The sequence below is a fragment of the Clytia hemisphaerica genome, unplaced genomic scaffold (assembly GCF_902728285.1).
Source record: "Clytia hemisphaerica strain Z4C2 unplaced genomic scaffold, Clytia hemisphaerica genome assembly, whole genome shotgun sequence".
NCBI lineage: Eukaryota > Metazoa > Cnidaria > Hydrozoa > Leptothecata > Clytiidae > Clytia > Clytia hemisphaerica.
Window position 1 is genome coordinate 1,960,987 of NW_027103507.1, and position 22,400 is coordinate 1,983,386.

The window sequence follows — 22,400 nt, forward strand, 5'->3', positions numbered from 1 at the left end:
GGGAATCCAGGGGGAGAGCACCAACCTCCCCGACCTTTCTGAAGAAAACACCTTTAAAAAGGGGGAATTTCAGTCCCCCTCGATAACAGTCGCAAAGAAAAACAGTCTGAAGCATCGGAAAAGCCCTTTACTATAAATTCTTGGGTCATGTTCAAAGAAGGATCAAATAAAAAGATAGAAATATTAACTGGAAAAAAATTCTTACCTCCTCCCATTGTTGTGATTCAACGTAAAGTTTGATCAATTTCTTGTTATCACCAAGTTTTTGCAAAATTTCTCCAGCCATCTGGTACTTTTGTAACTTTGTAAGGTAATGAGCACACTTTTCAAGCGGTTCTGTGTCTGCTTTGTTCAAATTTCGTCCAAGTTCGATTAATCTAGAAGAAGTAAAGAAAATTGTAGATGTGTGCTTCCTAGCTGGCATCATCTGTTACATGATTTGGTGGAGGACAGGAAAACATGATTAGACGATTGTGCTAGCTGGGCTGGGTGTAAGAAAAGTCCCTTCAAAGTCGCACTAGCCTGCCCCATCCCTTAAGTCTAAATAGAATCGTCGAAAAACAGGTGCACGGTAGTGCTCTTTTGAAGAAGAGTCTGGTACAAGCACTGACCTTTATATATCCATGGACCAAGCTATATCCACCATCTTTGATAGAAGTTTTTTGAAAGTTGGTACCCGTAAAGAAGCCATTGTAGTGTTTGAAACTTTGCCTACAGACAAACGGCGCTATATCTCTCCACGGTTATCAATTTCATAAAAACTCCGATTATATTATTTTGCTTGGCCGACATTGAGTAGCTTGGTCCAGGGATATATAAAGGTCAGTTTAGGTCAAAGACACTATTGGTGTCCAGGGAGTAAGTTAATGAATCTTACTTTTCAGCCCATCCATTATCACCAAGGATCTCAATAGCTTTGATGAATTCCCCAGCTGCAATGTACATGTCACTAAAATGAAACAAGAAAAATGCCTTGGTACTGACTTTAAATTAGTTGCTTAATCGTAAAATTTTGACATTATAAAATAAAAATAGCAGCAGAGGGCACCAGAAATAATTTACAGTTACTTAAAAAAACTCCCTCCTATAAGAACAGCAGTATAAATCACACATTCACAGAGGCTAGTAAGTAGACTTTCTAAGATTTCGAAAAAGTATAAAGTTGCAGTAGTACAGTAGTGTAGTGGTTATTATCCTTGACAACCGTGCAGATAAGCGGAGTTCGATTTTCGTTCACTCCTGATAATCACTTGGCAAGTGAATGTAACTTTGCCCGGGTCAACCTATGTTTCGGAAGGGGAATTGGGTAACATACTCTTACACAGGAGTACGGGGAAGTATACTAAGAGCGTCATTGTGTCGGATGGTGACGCAAAACTAATTGTTCAGTACTTGAGCGGACGCAATGCTCTTCCGCCTCTCCGGTATCTTTTCCAATACGCCACAGACTTCAAGAATGTTATGACAAACACTTCCCTATATCTAAGGATTAGCAGCTTCTTTGGGGAAAGGGTCAATTCCAATGATGCGGAGAAACCACTTTGCTGGGTTATTCTGATACTTGCGGGAAAAAAGTTTAATACAGAATTAACCGCGTGACAAACTGAACCTCGTATAATATCTTTTATAAAGGAAGAAATTTTGACAGGATTTTAATTGGGCGGATAGTCAAAAATCCTTTTTAGGGGGAATGTAATTCGGCGTAATTTCAATCTTTTTAGCGACCAGTTCAAGAGACTAGTGAAATGCTATATAGAGACATACGCTGCAGCTTGCGGGTCGTTGGTTGTGCGACACCATTCTGCTTGTTTCTTGATCAATTGTTTGACGTTACGTTGGTCACTGCTACTCAAAAACTCTTTCGCGTATTCGAATTGACGGAGGTCTGTGAACATCTCCAATGCCTATACAAGATGGAGCAAAAAACGTTGAAAACGTAACTAAAACGTACGATGATCAAAATAATAGCTGTTTATTCGTTGATAAATGATTTTGCTGTCTGTTTTTCAGACAAGGTTGAAGGAGCAACAAAGCTTTCAAAATTGGGTATTTTATCATATCTTCATAGAGAAAAAGAAGACAAACTGTAGTCGAATATACTGCGTTTATTTAAGAAGGCCAACTACCTCAATTCAATACCGACCACCCATTTACAGAAGGCTGGGGTGAGAGCTTCTCGGCGATTTCACAGAATTACAAGTGATACTTTGATGGACCTACCTGGATTATGCATTTAACACGTTTATAAGTTAGGTCACGTTTTTTTAGCTGAAATATACCCCAAAATTTTTTTCTCCAAAAATCGGGCTCCGTCACATTTGAGGGTTTATAATTATGAATCTTTATGCAAAAAATCGTAGAAAATGAAAGAGCCAATCAATCTAATACCTAAGTAATTGATAATGTGCTTATAAAAAAATATCGAATTTGGCCAGTTTTTCTATAAAAACATGCCAAACAACCAAAATTTCCTGTCTAAACACTCGTGAGAAAAGAAAAACATCTATCTCATAAAAAAATTGAGTAATTTGACTAAGAACATTGATGTATGCTTATTAATAGTGATTCTTATAGATAAACATGCGTTTTTGAGCCAACAAATTTTTTTGCAAAAATCTGCTTAAGCCATCTTTTACCTATGATGGTACCCTACTTTTATGCAGAAAATTAGAAAAAATTAATGATCCAATTTTTCACAAGTCTAAAAACCTGTTTTTAGCCGTTTTTTGGCCCAAATTTGCCCAAAACATTTTTTTTCGAAAATCGGGTTCTGTCACATTCAAGGGTTATTAGTTATGCATCTTTGTGTAAAAAATCATAAAGAATGAAAGAGCCAATCTCGAGAAAAGCCAATACCTAAGTAATTGATAATGTGCTTATAAAAAAATATCGAATTTGGCCAGTTTTCTATAAAAAACGCCAACCAACCCAAATTTCCTGTCTAAACACATATATTCTTCAAAAGTAAGCCCTCTTGAGCAGATAAAACATCTATCTCATAAAAAATTGAGTAATTGACTAAGAACATAGATGAATGCTTATTAATAGTGATTCTTATAGATAAACATGCGTTTTTTGAGCCAACAAAATTTTTTTGCAAAAATCTGCTTGAGCCATTTTATACTATGATGGTACCCTACTTTCGTGCAAAAAATCAGAAAAAATTATGATCAAATTTTTCACAAAGTCCAAAAACCTGTTTTTTAGCCGTTTTTTGGCCCAAATTTGCCCAAAAACATTTTTTTTCGAAAATCAGGTTCTGTCACATTCAAGGGTTTATAGTTATGCATCTTTGTGTAAAAAATCATAAAGAATGAAAGAGCCAATCTCGAGAAAAGCCAATACCTAAGTAATTGATAATGTGCTTATAAAAAAATATCGAATTTGGCCAGTTTTTCTATAAAAAACGCCAAGCAACCCACATTTCCTGTCTAAACACACATATTCTTCAAAAGTAAGCCCTCTTGAGCAGAAAAAAACATCTATCTCATAAAAAAATTGAGTAATTTGACTAAGAACATTGATGTATGCTTATTAATAGTGATTCTTATAGATAAACATGCGTTTTTTGAGCCAACAAAATTTTTTTGCAAAAATCTGCTTGAGCCATTTTATACCTATGATGGTACCCTACTTTCGTGCAAAAAATCAGAAAAATTAATGATCAAATTTTTTCACAAAGTCCAAAAACCTGTTTTTTAGCCGTTTTTTGGCCCAAATTTGCCCAAAAACATTTTTTTTCGAAAATCGGGTTCTTTCACATTCAAGGGTTTATAGTTATGCATCTTTGTGTAAAAAATCATAAAGAATGAAAGAGCCAATCTCGAGAAAAGCCAATACCTAAGTAATTGATAATGTGCTTATAAAAAAATATCGAATTTGGCCAGTTTTTCTATAAAAAAACGCCAAGCAACCCACATTTCCTGTCTAAACACACATATTCTTCAAAAGTAAGCCCTCTTGAGCAGAAAAAAACATCTATCTCATAAAAAAATTGAGTAATTTGACTAAGAACATTGATGTATGCTTATTAATAGTGATTCTTATAGATAAACATGCGTTTTTTGAGCCAACAAAATTTTTTGCAAAAATCTGCTTGAGCCATTTTATACCTATGATGGTACCCTACTTTCGTGCAAAAAATCAGAAAAAATTAATGATCAAATTTTTCACAAAGTCCAAAAAACCTGTTTTTTAGCCGTTTTTTGGCCCAAATTTGCCCAAAAACATTTTTTTTCGAAAATCGGGTTCTGTCACATTCAAGGGTTTATAGTTATGCATCTTTGTGTAAAAATCATAAAGAATGAAAGAGCCAATCTCGAGAAAAGCCAATACCTAAGTAATTGATAATGTGCTTATAAAAAATATCGAATTTGGCCAGTTTTTCTATAAAAAAACGCCAAGCAACCCAAATTTCCTGTCTAAACACACATATTCTTCAAAAGTAAGCCCTCTTGAGCAGAAAAAAACATCTATCTCATAAAAAATTGAGTAATTTGACTAAGAACATTGATGTATGCTTATTAATAGTGATTCTTATAGATAAACATGCGTTTTTTGAGCCAACAAATTTTTTTGCAAAAATCTGCTTAAGCCATCTTATACCTATGATGGTACCCTACTTTCGTGCAAAAAATCAGAAAAAATTAATGATCCAATTTTTCACAAAGTCCAAAAAACCCGTTTTTTAGCCGTTTTTTGGCCCAAATTTGCCCCCAAAATTTTTTTTTCGAAAATCGGACTCCGTCACATTTTGGGCATTGCCATTTTGCATCATTGTGCAAAAAATCAGAAAAAACTAATGAGCCAATCTCGAGAAAAGCTGGTAACTAACGGACGGACGGACAAAGGTTAATTTATAGGACCTCCACCGGGGTAGGTCCAAAAAGAAAATAATTAATTTTCAAACCTTATCTTCGTTATTTGTCTTCTTGTAAAAGTTTGCTGCTTCGTGGAATCGTCCCTAAGAACAAAGAAAACATACTCGCTTGAAGAGAGTGAGACAAGGGACTAAGACCAATGAAGTATAAGCCCGAAGAGCTAGAATCGGATCTCTATGCTCTCCCAGGCAAGAAAAAGGGAAGCCTTAAAATATGCGCCGACGCCGACGGCAGATTGAATGTAGCAATTCTTTTGTTTACAATTGGTATTTTTTTCGAAATTTAGCGGTAAATTTTAGTTTCAATCTACAATTTGTGTAAAAACCAGGCGGGCTGCGCTAGGCTGCGAAAATTTGGTAGAATTTGTTGGCTTCAAATCCTACCAAGGAGATTCGATTCTAGCCCTTCGGGCTTATACTTCTAGGAATAAGACTCACTAAGAGAAAGATAGAGAGAAACTGAAAATAATGTTACAATCAAATTTAACATTAACTATCTCTGCTTTAGATAAAGAAATATCACTGCAATTACTGAACATGCCACGTGCCCTGCCAAGAACCATAGCTTTCATTGGAAGCACAGGAAAGAAACAATAGTGTACTCTGCTGACCTTTATATACCCTGGACCATCAAAGATGGCGAATATAGCATTATCAAGGGATATATAAAGGTCAGTTGTGTACTGTTAAAACGGCACGAAATTCAAAACAAAAAGTTACTAGATTTTTAATAATTTATTTCACTGAGACGTACCTGATATGCATAAATGTCAGCCAAAAACAAATGGTTGATATTTTCACCACGTTTCTTGCGCTCCTAGTAAAAAAAGAAAAAGAGGGAATTTTCAAATCAGGAAAATTCGCTGTCTAAATATTTTTTGCCTTTGACATTGATGGAAACCAATACACTCAGAATTGGCGAGTTAAGAACATTATCATTCGGTGGAGATAATCTTGAATCCGCAGGCCAATCAAAAAAGAGCAAAACCCTGCTGATCTAGCAAAAGGGTCTGTTAATTGTATCATTATGGACAACTCTTACCTCAATATTATGAATCAGTTCCAGATACCTCAGATCACGAACTCGAACGAACGCCTACAACAACAAAAATAAGACGAATTAACCTGTCAACCGTGTTGAAAAAAGTTTCTATAAAAGGGGTTGGGTTCGAGTATACTTGGGTCGAAAAAACGCACATATTTTATTTCAGCAAGGGACGGAGTAGTGTTTTATATGAAATATCTGTGTTGTGAACGCGTAAATGCAATAAGTTCAGACATCGACACCACTCAACTCGGTAAACTCGAACATAAAAACGCAAACGCAAAAGGGTTATGGAGATTAAGCGGACATTCAAAGAACATTATTATTAAACAACAATTCAAATGGTCTGAATACAACAGTCAACACCAGGTATTACCAATTTCGCTATGTTGAATTGGAGTCCTTCAAGTGCTGACATGGCTAACGCCCTCCAATCACCATCTGTTACGCCCAAGCACGCCACTTTATATGCCTCTCTATAAAAAATGTTGTATATATGATATTTCACGCAAAATACAAGACGTTTACTACAAATACTACTCACAGTGACTAGTTTTGAAACTACATTAGGGACCTCAAACTTGTTGTGGCTTTAGGGTGAAGAGATTTGCGTTAATTGAGATATCTTCCTCAGGAACATTTTTTCGAAGGGAAGGACGAGGAGAAAGATCTTACGCTTTGGGAATGCTCTACAGACGCAACGTTTGAGGGGTGTTGGAATCAGCACCGGGATTAGAAAGGAAACAGAGTAAAGTCTTTGTCAATATCTGCTAAGCAAGAGCAAAACCGCTATCTATTTCATATTCTATTAAAAAATACAGCCATTTTTGTCTCTGCTAAAGATTATATTGAGACAGACTTTACTTTAAGATGACTTTGGTTGACATGAAATTCCTTTTCAATCTGCAGAGCTTTGATAAACTTACTGAAACATTTTCTTTTCCAAATATTGGTACATGGGTGTCGACTAAAAACAAAGGGAGATGATAAATCTAAATTTCAGCCTACAAGGCAGCGAACATCTTCAAAGCTGGAGTTTGCTATATCAAGCGGATATATTAGTTTGGAGACTTTGAGAGCCAATTTTCAATCCGCAAAGGCAGCGAAACACCTTTAAAATAATTGACCAATTTTTGAAAATTAGCTTGCGTTTGCTCTAATAGTAATAAATAAATAAGACGATGTGGTTTGAAACTGCGCGCGTCAGGGTTACCTGTGGAACTTCGACGGAGCTCATGTTGTAAACGTGTAAACAAAAAATCTTCGATCCACAAAACCCAACAACGAACCCCTTTGAAAAAGATAAGACGAAAAAATAATTTATTGTAAAATACAGTTCTTTAAAGTTAAAATTAATTAAATTTTCATTCTGATTTATTGGAATTTAAAGAACTTGTTTTCTTTCCTTCAAAAATGAAATTTTTGCGTAAGAAAATTTTCTAAAAGAGGCCTTTCTGGTTAATTTAAAGTTCCTTAATCGAAAAGAGTACACTTAGTGAAATTATGAAAACAAATCGATCTCGTCGTTCAAACACTTACTGGAACTTTCTGTTGATGGACAGGGAAATTACCAGCCTTAATGTTCAACATACCAGCGCCAGAGAAACACAACATATCCTGTAAAAAAAAGAGAAAAGTAATCCAAACATTGGGTGGGCGGTGGAGGATATTTTGTCCGGGGGGTAGTGGGGGCAAACTTGTCTGATTAGGGGTGATTTTGAGTGACCGGGGGGTCAAAATTCACAATGTCCGGGGAGTAAATTTCCAAAAAACGTTATATCATCCATCCCCCATATTCAAATTTTTTCTGGAAGAGCCCATTTAAAGGACACGTTTTCTTTAATAGGCATTCAAAACGATGTCGAGATGTCACACCTCTATATTTCAAAGAAAAAGTCAATGACTGATTGTAGTTACAGTGAGGTAAATAGAATCACAAAAAAATGCTCAAGCAAATCAGTAAGAATTCTTACGAGAATTTCGAGAATTTTAAGAACTTACAATTGCTTCTCAGTGCTTCATACTGGCAACCTCTTCAGGCAATGCAGTGTATTGTAGATTTATTTCAATACAAACGACACACACAATTTGTATATGTTGAAATAGAGTCAATAATACACTAAATCGCCTGAAAATTGCACCAGCATGAAACAACTTGTAGTAGTAGTGTTATGTATGTATATAGTGAAAAATATTAGTCAACCAAAGAACGAAGAACGAAGAAATAAACTTACGTCGTTGTGTGTATTCCATGCGACGCTATTTCCATTTGGTTCCTTCAGAAAAAAAAGAAAATATTCTTTAGGGAAAATTCCACCAATTCCAATTTTTCGAAAGTTGAACAAAACCATTAATTTTTCTCCGAAAGTTTTTCTCCTCAACTTATCAGTTCAATAGAAATGGCGAATGATATTCTCAGCCTTTAACCTATTAGTCTAGTCTAAAGAGAATAAATTAGCATACATAAATTCAAACTAGCATAGACAATACTTACTGGAATAAAATCATCTGGCTTGAACAAATAACCTTGGTAAAAATCTAGCCTGTCTTGACTGTTAGAAGCTAACTCTTCTGAGCATACTATATTAGAAAGAGGAGACTGTAAGGCTTTCTCTGTCGGAGTTTTCATTCTAGTCTGTTTGTAACTGTTCGAGATTGGACCATCAAAAATGTAGATCTCCTCACTGGCATCTGCTGGATCACAAATCTCCCATTTTCTACACTGAAACACAAAAACACGCAATTTGATAACATCGAGAAATAACTTTAAAGTCGATAGAGAAAAACAGTAGTTTTAGTCTATCAATCTATATCTTAATAATGATGTTAGGTTGGTTGATACGTAGTTGTATCTTTCAGAAGGAAAATTTGACTTCTCTATCAAAATAGCTTGAAAACATATTCTTCAAAGATAAAAATAGTTGCCTTTTTAGTTTTCCTATCTTACCTGGAATAGGAGTTCCTTCGTATCAACATCATAAACAAGGACTGTATTGTTTTCGTCAACCACTGCAATCTTCTTACGGCTGAAAAATGAAGGGACAATTCTTCAGCTTTCAAAACATTAGATATTCGTAAGCCAAGTCTTTTTAAATCTGATACCAAGGTTTATCTTATGTGAAGTCCAGTAAGTTTGCCTCCGAACAGAGAGACGAAATGTGCAGATTACTCATTTACCGTTTATTATATATTATTAATGAATAATATATCAAAGCAATACACGAGACAAATATTACTTAAATGGAACTGAATCAAGTGCCTTTGATAAATTACCTGCAAGATAAATCAAGACAGCGAACGCTGGTTTGCTGCTTCAAGATTGGAATAGGAAACTGATTGTCGACAAAAATCTTCAAAATCTACAAAAGGAAAAATCAGAGAAACATAGTGAGAAGGGGCAAAGGCAGTTGACAAGACTGTAACGCTCAAGCAAACAACATCACACACACGAAAAGAAGATAGTGGTGGCTCCTAACATGAATTTGCACCAGTTCTTGTATAGTAAATCAGTAAAAAACCTTGATAGATATACATCAAAATAGCTAACTAAGCGACGATGCTTAAAAATATGAATTATTTCAGCGACGAAACTTGTACACTCCATTGTTAACCGGTTACTTTTCCGAAGCGGGCTACATGGCTTTTTGCGCAATGCAATTGGTTCTTTTCGCATGACGACGGGCCTACATTGTCCAGAGTTGCCCGTCGTTAGGAAAATTCATTGTGACGTCACTTTTTCAAAGGAAAATGAACAATGCGTTGACATCATTTCTCTCATTTTTTATTTCTGACGTCAGAAATTATAGCAATTATTTATGACTTTTCGCTTGTTTTTTCTGCTTTATTTCGCTATTTTTCCTGGATAAAGCGCTAAAAATTAATCAAAGCTTGAAGGAAACGGTTAACAAATACAATAATGACCGGTTTTTTTCGGGCTGTACTGAAAATATTGCCCTCGGTCAACGCAACAACCTCGCAAGCTCGGTCGTTACTTGACCTCGGGCAATATTTCTCATTGTTAACCGGTTACTTTTTCGAAGCGGGCTACATGGCTTTTTGCGCAATGCAATTGGTTCTTTTTGCATGACGACGGGCCTACATTGTCCAGAGTTGCCCGTCGTTAGGAAAATTCATTGTGACGTCACTTTTTCAAAGGAAAATGAACAATGCGTTGACATCATTTCTCTCATTTTTTATTTCTGACGTCAGAAATTATAGCAATTTTTTATCTCTTTTCGCTTGTTTTTTTCTGCTTTATTTCGCTATTTTTCCTGGATAAAGCGCTAAAAATCAATCAAAGTTGAAGGAAACGGTTAACAAATACAATAATGACCGGTTTTTTTCGGGCTGTACTGAAAATATTGCCCTCGGTCAACGCAACAACCTCGCAAGCTCGGTCGTTACTTGACCTCGGGCAATATTTCTCAGTACAGCCCTCACTAACCGGTCATTATTGTATTAGTACAGCCCTCACTAACCGGTCATTATTGTATTAATGTTACACTCCATAGCACTCCAACGAGTTCAAGATATTATGTAGCTTTTTTGGTTTGTTTTTTTACCCAACAAATCACTAGCAACCAACCGGGAGACATTGTAGGAATGTATGTCTTGTATAGGTGACAAGACCAACTATAGGAACATGCTAATAATGCATCATTTCAGCCAAAAGCTTTTGTTTCATTTCCAAGTAAAGGCACATTAGAGATATCAGTAATTGTTTTGATATCAAATTATCCGAGACGAAAAAGATATGAGTATAATACTTGTCCACTTTTAAGACCAACAAGAAGGCCTTCACGTCCGATGGGACCACCAATGACTTTGATGTAACGAATCAACGACTCCATTTCCCATTCTCTATAGAAAGAGCAATGATAAAATAACAATGTTGTTCAGTGTTGTTGTCTAGTTATATGATAAATGAATGAAGTTGACCTTGGCTTTTATTCACTAAAAAGTATCAGCTTTATCATACAAAATAGATTGAAAAGCAAGGAACATGTATTCATCTTTCTGTTCTTTCTGAATAAATACGAAAAAACTTAAACACCAAATACGAAAGGGGCAAAACTTCGAATCCAGTGAAGTGTGAACATATTGTGTACAACTAAAAATATTGATTCATCAAGGATACATTTTTTACCGAAAAATGAAGGAGACTTTACCTCTCTTTAGTGCCATCAAATGCAAGACATTGCAAACGTTTTTCCTATAACAATAACAAAATATTCGAGTGAAGAATGTTTATAATCGCATACAATACAAGAATTGTGAGTTCAGTTCTATTTTGATTCTACGGTTTTTAATGGAGTATCACAGTTTCATATACAGTAAGGCCAATTTATACTTGTCTGTACACAAACCCGATATCTACGGCTAATTTAAAAATTCATTGCCGTAGAGGGTCTGTTGTCATTGTCTTTTCTGGTTTGAGATTTCTCAAACCAACCGCTGCGAGGGAGTGCTGTTGGAGTTTGACGAGAAATCGGAGGCGATAAGAGAAAATGGCCGTCAGAATTGTCAGAAATATAGAAGTTTGTCGAAAAAAAAAATGTTTTCATTAAAAAAACTGGCTTCTTATTTTTTAATGATTGGAAAAGAGAGCTCCAAATAAAGACATTCTATTGCAAAATAATTCTTTTTGCACAATCGAATGTTTTTTGTTTACATTTTGGATCTTTGAGTTCACGAACATGAGAAAGAAGTTGTTTGATTTGAATCTTGTTTTTAAAGTGGTTTTAGCTTCAGCTCTTTGCAAAAGAACATACTCAGAGTATCTCTGTATGTTTTTATGTTCCAATTCAGTATTTTTTTACTGCATTTGATCTATGTAGAGTGGTAATAGTTTGTTTTGTTGGCATAACTTTTGTAAAAAATGTTTATATTTGTCTTTGGCGGACTACATGGAAAATATAGGGTAATGGGAAAATAATTTTCTGTATATTTTTTGAATATGTCTTTGTTACTTTTCAGCTTTTAGTTTGGCTCAAAAACATTAAAAAAGCAGCCAAAACATGCTTAGAAAGTGACCCTCAATCATAGACCCCATCCCTTTGTTTACAATTGTCGTACCTTTCTTTGGCTGCCATTTAATTTTAAAATCATACTTCATCGCAGAGGAAATTTCTTATCAAACAGACAATGCACACAGAGTGTACTACGCTACAATAATCGTAAAAATCGATAAATTTATACAGGTCAAAACAAAAAGCACACATGAAACAAGATTAGAAAAAGGTTTGAATAAAGAAAAATTTCTCACACAAAGGAACCTTTACCGACACTTTTTCGAATGCTCGAAAACAAAGTTCAATTTTTAATTTTACTTGGAAGATATCTTTGCGTAAATAAATGGCTTTCATCTATCTATCCCAAACATTATCTTTAAAAGGAACCATTTTCAATGCTGATCAAAATAATTTACCCTTCATATATTTTTATACCAGTAATTACGACACCCAATTCTTCAGGGTGTGACTTACTTGGCACAGGATGAGGTTATTCCCAGTCACGACCAGTAAATTACAATCCACTTTTTTGTTGATCTTTTCCTGTGAATATTAGAAACAAGAAAATTTCAAATAGAGTTTCGAATGGGTGTTCCAAAAAGATAGGACCCCAAATGGGGCCCCAATTGGGGCACCTTACCTTTTAGGAACAGTTTCAAATGGATTTTTTTTTATTTTATTGTAAATGATTTACCACTTACCACTGATACAATGGATACAACAAACAATATAGAATTTGAAAGAATACCTTGATTTTGTAAGTCATATCAGAAGAATCGTTGGAGAAAATCTCATAAATCAATATTTTCTCTGGCATTTGAACCTACAAAATCAAACAGAACAATTCAGTTTTAAACGAGAAGTAATATATTTTCAAAGTATTTTGATGGTATCAACCATAGATTGGGCTAGACGTCGTACTTAGGCTGAAAAGTGTGCCGTGGTTATAAGTAGGAAATCCTACCTAGGTTACGTGACATTAAATTAGAATTTCAGCGCTTGATCAATCAATTTTTTTGCCTGCGATAGCTTAAAGCACGACATCAAGCTCTTCGGGCTTTATAGAATCTTTGGTATCTACTCTCAAAAAACAATCAGCAAAGTGAGAATACATTAATCGCGAAAAGCAAGGGACAAAAGACAACATTTGAAAATTAAATTATTTTCTACAAAGCACAGTATTAGCATGATTATAAGCATAATCCACATAACTACTTTAGCCTTACTGCAAGCTTGTGTCGGTAAATGGCTATCCTTTTGACCAATTCTCTGCATTTGATTCGAACTAAAATGGAAAAAAAGGTATTGGTAGTAAAAGGGGTATTGTTTTCATTATACTGTATCAAAGTTTTATATATCAAGCCATAGTATTAGCATCATTTAGCTGATGATCGTCGTCCATACAGCGGCATGAAACTTATAAAGTTCTAAATAATAAATCAAAGTCTCTTTCTTTTAATTTCATATCAACAAGCCAAAAGGATGACGGTTTCTTATCAAATTGAAAATCCTGGAGTATCTGCGGACTAACTATGTCTTGTCACCATACATACTATTGTAAGCAGAATAATTAACAAATCTTTTTTATATACCTTTTTGCTCAGTGATTAAATGTTGGATTATAACATCAGTCATGTTATCACGATATGCATATCTAAAAAAAAAATTCAATTCTCAACTAGAAACTGTTAAGGAAAGAGTTCTTCGTCAGTATTTATATATTAGCTTCTATTGGCTCACTGCTTTTGTAGTTTGAGCACTCTCGGATTGGGTGGAGAGTCTTCATTTAAGACGCTCACTATTTGCATTATGCATTGCTCGCTGCTCGCAGTTTGAGCACTCTTGTGACTCCACAATACAATCCATAAAATGTGTAACCGTACATCCTGTGCCCAAGTTCAGGAGTTGCCATAAAGCCATTATGGTAAATAACCGGGAGGGCACATTGCTGTACATTGTATATTAGCTTCTCAAAATTTTAATGGAAACGTTTTGTTTGATGACTTAAATGTTCAAATGCTCATATCATAGAAACTATAATTAATGTATGGTAGAAGTATAAATATTTGGCTTAAATTTCCTTCTTATTTTGCTTATTCCTATTGAAGCATTAACAAGACAATTAACAAAATTGATATCCAAGTCTCCTACCTTGAAAGCTTTAAAAACATCAACACAGCTAGCACTATCTTGCTAAGATTCTAGACATAATTGAATATTCTGCAAAACTGTAAATTTTGACCAATTAAAATTTGATCAAGAAAGACCCTAGGATAGATAGATATGAGCCTCGTGAGTGCCACAGCACGTCACAATGCCTGTCTAATCTACCCACACTCTTGTATCAGAGTAATGGTACCTACTTCCTCTCACATGGCATGGGTTGACCCGGGCGACGTTACATTCACTTGCCAAGTGAATCGTAGTGACACGGTGAGTATTGAACTCGGGCCTCCCAGATGGGAGTGAAGGATAATAACCACTATACCACTACGACTCTAGGAAAGGGAGGGATTATCTGATATTGCTAAACCTATGAGACAAATACAAAAAAACAAAACAAAATAAGACAAGAAATACACTGGGTGTCCTGGCTGGTATTTCAGCTGTTCAACATCACTTTCATAGAGATCTGCTGCATCTAACTGGTGTCTACTGTTTACATCTGAAGTCTTTACAAAACTGTGACTCCTATTAAAAAAATTAGATCGAAACTCTAAGAGCAAAAAAAAAGGGATAGACCTTTTCATAAATTACGTCACGAACATCACTAGCCTCGTTTTGAAATTATTGCCATGGTGATTAAATCCCAGCAGATTTTTTTAGAACTACTTTCAATTCATAAAAACATCATTTAATATCTCAAGGGATTAGATCACCATGGAAATTGTTTGAATATGAGGCAAGTGATGTTTGTACCGTAATTTAAGAAAAGGTATATTGCTGGCTGATTTTTGAGCCAAGGAGTTAACAGACTGAGGGAAAATTATTATAAATATTTTGATAAAAAAGGGTCTCTTTGACAGTAAACTAATCAATAGACTATATTTCTTTTATATACCTGTCTTTATAAAGACCATGTACAGTGCTGAATATGAGCAAATAGAATGCGATTGTACCATCTTGACTTCCACAAGCCTAAAAAAAGGAACAATAAATATTGCAAATACAGTCGATTAAAAGCAAATCTTTAGTAGAAAATCATTGACTATTAAAGCTTGGTACTTCGGTATAAAAAATGGCGTTTAACACTAGCGTTTTGCTTTCACTTTTGTTTCGTTTTTACTTCTTTTTTTATGATGAATGTGTTCTAAAAAGCTTCTAGTGAGTACAAAGATGATCTAGAAATTAAACCCATGTGAGTGACTAATAATAGATAAGCGTCACTAGTGACGTAAAACGCCATTTTTTTCAATACTGTGTACCAAGGTGAGGATATCCAGTGCAAAAAATAAAATAACAAGCAACATGCTGAATGGACCTACCTAATGATTAACATCAGATGAAAATAAGAAAAAAGTGACAATAATTGTACAAAAATTCAGAATGGAAAAATAAAGCTTGTGTGTTGGATAATGTAAAATGGTAAAAAGGAATTTCCCCAAATACGAAAATCACTTGAACCATTCAGGCCCAAAAAACCTTTTAAGCTGTTTTTTGCCCAAATTTGCCCAAATATATTTTTTTTCGAAAATCGGGCTCCGACACATTTTAGGCATTGCCATTTTGCATCATTGTGCAAAAAATCAGAAAAAAATTATGAGTCAACATTGTTAAGAGGTATATTTTCTTATTTGGTTAAAGGGAATTTCCCCCAAAATACGAAAATCCGTTTTTAAGGCGAATAAGAATTTTCCGGGAAAAACCACTTCAGCCATTCTTTAGAGAATCTTGCCCTCCATCTTTGTACAAAAAATCAGGAAAAAGTAATGACAGGATTTTGCACAAAGTCCAAAAAACCCTATTTTTAGGTAGTTTTTGGCCCAAATTTGCCCAAATAATTTTTTTCTCAAAAATCGGGCTCCGTCACGTTCTGGGCATTGCCATTTTGCATCATTGTGCAAAAAATCAGAAAAAACTAATGAGCCAATCCTGAGAAAAGCTGGTAACAGACGGACGGACGAACGAACGAACGGACATGGGTTAATTTATAGGACCTCCACCGGGGCACCCGGAGGTAGGTCCAAAAATCTAACTTTGGTTCATAGATTTAAGTGTGTTTCTGACACTTTTCACTTACCATCTATAGAAAGAATTGCAAATGAATTTATGAGCCTGCCTTTTTTGCAGCATAAAGCACATTTGCATTTGAGGTATAAAGAATAATTTGAAAAAATACAAGCATACCACATAATTTCCTTCAGGTCTAGCTTTACAGGACCATATCCAACTATCTTGTTCACCAATCACAGATAGCCGAACCCCCTCTTTTGTGTACAAGTAGCACTAAAAATGTGTAGGAAAGTGTTAAACATAAATGCGATAAGGGTTAGAAACGTTTGGCCAAAATTTTCAAGCCTCATGTAATTATTAGATCACAAAAAACGATTTAGAATGCAGGTTCATGGGGTTCAAAAGTGCTACTATCTGTAGAATTTCTTTTCATCCCTTGGCCAATACTATACAAATTAAACATACTGATTAGTTTAAAACGAATGTCTAGAATAAGCTTTAAAAATAGGAAAATAGATTGCTATTGGGACAAAGACTTTTAGAAAATTAACCAAAATATTGCTACAGTGCAAAAATTGCAACACTGTTTATTTGTTATTCTAACAGTTACTGAAAAAGTAAGCTGAATGGCATTATACCTTTTTATCAGAGCCGCCAATAATCAGGAATTCACCACGAGGGAAATAGCTTAGTGAACAGGGATCAAATCCTAAAGAGCGGTCTTTCCCAATCTATGGAGAAATGAAATTTTGAATAAGGGTCAGTATTTAAAATTTCTGAGAGAAAGACTTGAAACTGAAACTAGGAAGGAAACCCAAAAAATTAAAAATAACTTGCTGTTGGAAACGCGTCCTGAATTGTTAAACGCCATACCCTTGAACAATTATGTAAAAATTGAGCTTTGATATTTATGTCACATATAAACTTACCTGTTTTCCATTTAACGTGTAAAATGATAAACGTTGTCCCCAGTCTCCAACTGCAAGAATGTCATTTTCATCTCTATAAAAGTTAATAAACAATTTCATTTTTTCTTATATCTTTCTTAAATTTGGCTAAAACTTCGAAATCAGAGACTGACCGGCTTTTACAATTTATTTTCAAATTCTAAAATTTCAAATGACTTACGCTCCAGGGTTCCAGCTTAGTGTCCATACAGGATGTCCTCCAGGTCTGTCTATTTTCATCTTTTCTTCTCCAAGCTAGGGAAAGGAAATACATTTGAATTTAAGTTATCAGATTTATCTTTCAATTTTACTATCAAGATGTTTGTCAAAAAAGTGTTACCTACCTTATTTCGAACAGTGATAAGCCCACTGAACAAACCTACTGCAATGTACTGTCCATCATTTGTCCAACTACACAAAAATAAAAATAAACATGTGTACAAGAAAAAGCTTAAAATGAAATAACATTATCAATCAACCAAATAAATCGATAAAGATGACTTTACTTTGAAAATTTTGTTCTCAGATTCAAAGCAATAAGTTGAAACAGGGCACTAAACTCAGCCTATATTCACACAAGACAAAATTCTAACCAGGTGGAATGCAGAGGGTCTGATTGATCACCAAAATTATTGAGTTGAAATTAAAGGTTAGAAATCTTTCTACAAGTTATTAAAAATATTACCTGCAGCATAAAGCTCTGGAGGGTATTTTATGTTTTGATACTGATTTTTGTTCCGTAGACCATAATCCTACGAGGAGAGATATTGTTTTGTAAATAGGTCATAAGGTTAGCAAAATGACAAAATTTAATTTTAACAAGAATATTATAGTTCAAATATCATTTTAAATAAATGTTATCATTTGACCAGTAACAATATCAAAGAAAATGGAAACAATAATTTTGGAATAGAACTGCATCAAGAAGAAGGCTCACCTATATCATCTGCAGCACAACTGGCTAGTTGATGAGTGAATGGGTTATAGCTAACACATTGAATTGCACTGTTATGTCTAAAAATTAAAGAAAGTGTATTATACAATCTCATTGAAGGTAAGACAGTTCCTTAACATTATGTTAGAGTAGATACTTTGTCAAAATTATAATTATTATTGTTAATGTAGCTTAAAAGCTTGAATTAAATTGCCTAAAAAGTACCATACGCAATTGAGGGAATAATAAAAAATGAAAAAGCGTTAAAAACTAGGTTTAAATTGAAACAGTGAACAGCTTATTACGTGTATTTTAAGATTCCTTCTAATTTATTTGTCCATATGATCACACATTTATCGGCTCCTCCAGATGCAAATCTTTTTCCTGCAGATTTTAAGCAAAACAGTTAGTTATTTGCACTCTTCTGTCTACCTGGACTATATGTGACTCCCCAAGCGATGTAAAGTACCTGAAAATGGGACCGGTCTTTAGACGGTCCAAAATAGACGGTCTTTTAAGGGCCGGTAAATGACCGGTAAAAATTTACCAAAAGGCCACTACGAGTTTAGGGGACCGGCCCCGATCGCTCGGTTGACATCCTTTTACAACATTTTTTTGATGTAATTGTTACTAAAAATCACTAACTAGCGGCCTGGACCGGTCTAACGAACAGCCCGGACCGGTCCAACGAGCGGTCAGGACCGGTCTAGTGAGCAGCCACGACCGGTCTAACGATCGGCCACGAGCGTCTAGAAGCGACCACGACCGTTAGAGATCACGTTTCTAGAAAGTCTGGACGCCGATCTAAAACAAAAATTTGACCGCTACTAGACCGCTCGTAATACAGGACCAAGACCGGTCTGATTTTCAGGTACATTAAATTGCTTGGGAAGTCACATATCATATAGATACAGCAATGAAATAATATCAGAACTTGGAAAGGAAAAAAATGGCCTAAATGACTTAAAATATTCAAACAATACTGCATATAAATAGGGTAGGGCGTCAACAGTCATTTTTGGTGCTAAGTCAAAAAATTCAATTTTGGGTAGCAAAATGCTTTTATTAAAGGCCAATTTTGCAAGTTCATAAACTTTTAAACTGATTAATTCACATGTCTGGAATTTTCAGAGATGGAAGTCTTCAATAAAGTCTTTAAGCAAAATGAATTTCAAGTTTTTCTCTTTTTTCATAAATTTATAATGGCGTTTTAAAAAATCGCTTTTTAGCAAAAAAAATCATATTTATCAAAAAATAGCATTTTTAAGGCAAGCTTCTACAAACTGAGTTTGAATGCTGACTGATTTTATTTTTTTTGCAGTGATAGTATTCTGGAGATACTCCAGGGAAATCAAAATCATTTGGGTCTGGGATGCGTCTATGTCCGCCATTATGGAAATAAAATCCCTGCTATTGTAAGAGCCATTTTTCAGGCAAAAACCCAAATTTGAACTGAAAAAATCTCTATGATAGTATACTGCAGGAAAATCAAAGTCATTTGGGTTGGGGATTTGGGTATATCAACCATTTTGGAATTGAAATTCCTGCTAAAACGCAATATTTCAGGCAAAAATCTTATTTTTGAATGGAAAAATCTTAAAAATGGCAATAAACATGAACCTAAAATCTTTTTGCAGTGATAGCCTTCTGGAAATACTCCAGGGAAATCAAAATCTTTTGGGCGATAGTAGTGATAGTATTCTGAACCCCCAGGGGGGTTTGGCCAATTTTGGACTTCTGGCCTTAAAAATTGCGCAGAATGCCTCACAATAGGTTAAGAAATTTCATAAAAAAACATCTAGTCACACACATCTAGTCACACACATCTTGAATTTTTTGACTTTGACTTTGACATTTGACGCCCCACCCTAATATAAATGTTTCCTTTTGATTTTTTTGCTAGCAGTGCATTTATAAGCAGGCTCAGAATATATGGCAAAAATTTAGCATTATCATGACCCTAAGAAAAATGTAGTTCTAAGACATCTGAACGTTCTACGACATCCATAAACTAGTAAAAAAAGGAGTGTGATGACACAATTGTAGAATGCCTGAGTAAAGAAAGACTTGATCAATTACCATTTTTAGCATAAGCCACACAGTAAACATTTTCTTTGTGTCCTTTAAGTGGCCGCACAAGTGAGCCATTAGCAGTGTCATAAACCTGGAGAATATCAAAACAAATGATTTAATAAATTTTCTAAGTCCTACATATAAAATAAACAGAGTAAATAGAGTTTTACTTCCTAGCCTTGGGGGAGGAAGGGGTCAGGGGTTTTGAAAAACCTTTCTATTGTAAGGATGATTATTTGATTTCATATTTTCTTCAAGGAGCTATTGCTAAAGAAGGTGTGCACTTTTCAAAATGTGCACTTTTCATGGGGGGGGGGGTCTAAAATTTCAAACGAATTTTTATAAGGGAGTAAGGGGGATTTCCTACCTTTGGCAGTTCTTGACCCCCCTAGAAACTTAGCAGAATATTCTTAAAACATTTTACTGTACAAGCATAAGCTAAAACAAATGTTTGGCATCTTTAATTGAATTATAGGATTTTCTTCCCTTACAATGGGTTGCTCCACTCTGAGGTCTATTTTGACATAACATTTGTTTTTCTAAATTATTTTGTACTTTTCTTAAATTTCGGAAAAATCCCCATAAGATTTATTGGTTCCTTTTCAAACGATTTTTTTTATATTTTTCTACTCTTTGGAAAGCAGCTGAACCTATACCCCTAGCAGAATGTGGGAGGGGAAACTAATTATGAAAAGAAAATGGCTCGATAAAATTTCAAGGATTGTATTTACAAGAACTTTGTTTCCAGCAGCAACAATCAGCTGTGCCCCATCTGGACTGAAGGCAAGATCATAAATACTAAAAATAAAAGAAAATGAAGGAAGTGATGCAAAAATATTGAAATGGATGATATATGTATTGATACCAAAACAAAATCTTTGAAAAATTCTTTGAACTGAGGTATTTTAAACCTTTAAGCTTAGATAAAAGGACAAGAGCCAGACGGGGAAAAGTTTGTTACTAAAGGGAAAAGATTTTGAATAAGTGTAAAGAAATTAAATTTAAGAATCTACTGATATATTTTTTTTAAACTCACACAACAGGAACTTGGTCTTTATCATGAACTTTATCAACCCAAGTAGGAGTGGATCTCATATTTTATTTGCTTGGCTTTTTAATTCTTATATCTAGAAAGATGCATTACATTCCAGATATTTTTCTAATGTCAACAACCCCCTGCTAATTCTAACATCCTTCTTTAGGGATGAAAAAGAAAGAAAAAGAGTCATCTACATACAAATAAATATCTTTAGTCATTGGGACAATTATGTCTGACTGAAATCAAATCCACCTAATCATACTCAAAATCCAGTCAGTCATTCTTTTTCCTAAAATTATCTTAATTTTCAACTAGCAGGATATATCATTATGTTCTAACCTCCACAGTTACTGGGTACGAGTGCCCCTAAGAGGACCTTTGCTTTGGTTCTTTATTTAAGTGACTCTCAAGCTCCAAACATAACTTTCACTAGCAGTCACTAGTAATGGTACCCAATACCCACCCAACACCTTTTGAAAGGCAGAATGGCAGATAGGAAAAACCCAATGGCATTTTACTTTAGAGGTTTGTATAGCTGTAAAATAATGAATAATGAATAATTAATTTTGCTGCATCCAATTTTGAATTCATTGTAACGGTAATCTAATACCTAACTTCCCTTTGCCTAATATTTATTAATAAGATGCTTTGTTGTCTTTTTAAACTTTGTGTTTGTAAACTTGTATTATGTTTTGCATACTTTCCAAGACTCAAAATAACTCAATTAAGACTCAAAATAACGATTTCAAGTGGGTCGGACAAAATGTCCGATCAGGGTTGCTTTAGCTTGAAAAATATCATTATTCGATTGGACATGAAGCTATTTGGGTTGGACAATGTCCGATGTCGGACTGTTATTTCGAGTCCTGCTTTCCAACTAAATCCAACCACAACTTTTTTGTACCTGTATTATTGCATACAATTCAACATGGCGGATGGAAATGGACTATTGGGAGAGCACGATGGCCTATTGAATAACAAATTACTGAAGCAGATAAATTATCTGTTGTATATAAAAGACAAATCAATAATACGACGTTTAAGTCACGAAAAAAATTCTCCTGGAGTAATTAGTTATTCAAAAGACTGTCATTCTCCAAAACGACTATTCTTTAAAATAGAAATATAAAATGATTGTATATTTGTCTTCTATTCAAGGATTTTTGCAAAGCTTAGTTGACAATTTATTCGCAACAAATTACCGTAACTTGGTCTAATGTTGACATCCCTCCTCTAATCCCGACACCCTTTTTATCAGCTGAAATTGATAGAAAGGTTGAAACTGTTTTTCTTGGCTTA

The 22,400-nt window shown here is 34.7% G+C and overlaps 1 protein-coding gene across 3 annotated transcripts in view; it reads right to left on the reverse strand.

Moving 5' to 3' along the window:
• The window catches only part of LOC136798957 (intraflagellar transport protein 122 homolog), a 29,502-nt gene extending 8,311 nt beyond the window's left edge, over positions 1–21,191 (reverse strand). The window contains exons 1-33 of one of the 3 annotated variants that reach the window (XM_067055640.1): positions 21,099–21,185; positions 20,794–20,860; positions 20,069–20,153; positions 18,295–18,373; positions 17,993–18,069; positions 17,741–17,807; positions 17,400–17,466; positions 17,237–17,310; positions 17,038–17,110; positions 16,747–16,839; positions 16,283–16,381; positions 14,997–15,073; positions 14,516–14,626; positions 13,528–13,589; positions 13,162–13,220; positions 12,684–12,758; positions 12,410–12,478; positions 11,093–11,136; positions 10,691–10,784; positions 9,198–9,283; positions 8,872–8,950; positions 8,419–8,646; positions 8,159–8,200; positions 7,464–7,541; positions 7,138–7,215; positions 6,851–6,891; positions 6,301–6,400; positions 5,922–5,975; positions 5,634–5,696; positions 4,910–4,963; positions 1,765–1,904; positions 878–949; positions 206–377 (exon numbers count right to left, since the gene is read on the reverse strand). In XM_067055640.1, coding sequence (XP_066911741.1) covers positions 206–377; positions 878–949; positions 1,765–1,904; positions 4,910–4,963; positions 5,634–5,696; positions 5,922–5,975; positions 6,301–6,400; positions 6,851–6,891; positions 7,138–7,215; positions 7,464–7,541; positions 8,159–8,200; positions 8,419–8,646; positions 8,872–8,950; positions 9,198–9,283; positions 10,691–10,784; positions 11,093–11,136; positions 12,410–12,478; positions 12,684–12,758; positions 13,162–13,220; positions 13,528–13,589; positions 14,516–14,626; positions 14,997–15,073; positions 16,283–16,381; positions 16,747–16,839; positions 17,038–17,110; positions 17,237–17,310; positions 17,400–17,466; positions 17,741–17,807; positions 17,993–18,069; positions 18,295–18,373; positions 20,069–20,153; positions 20,794–20,860; positions 21,099–21,157 — 2,718 coding nt within the window. In that variant the 5' untranslated portion in view covers positions 21,158–21,185. Of the gene's footprint in view, positions 1–205; positions 378–877; positions 950–1,764; positions 1,905–4,909; positions 4,964–5,633; positions 5,697–5,921; positions 5,976–6,300; positions 6,401–6,850; positions 6,892–7,137; positions 7,216–7,463; positions 7,542–8,158; positions 8,201–8,418; positions 8,647–8,871; positions 8,951–9,197; positions 9,284–10,690; positions 10,785–11,092; positions 11,137–12,409; positions 12,479–12,683; positions 12,759–13,161; positions 13,221–13,527; positions 13,590–14,515; positions 14,627–14,996; positions 15,074–16,282; positions 16,382–16,746; positions 16,840–17,037; positions 17,111–17,236; positions 17,311–17,399; positions 17,467–17,740; positions 17,808–17,992; positions 18,070–18,294; positions 18,374–20,068; positions 20,154–20,793; positions 20,861–21,098 lie in introns of all 3 variants that reach the window. The other 2 variants (XM_067055641.1, XM_067055642.1) reach the window with 2 other exon arrangements.
• Between the last annotated feature and the right edge of the window lie 1,209 nt (positions 21,192–22,400).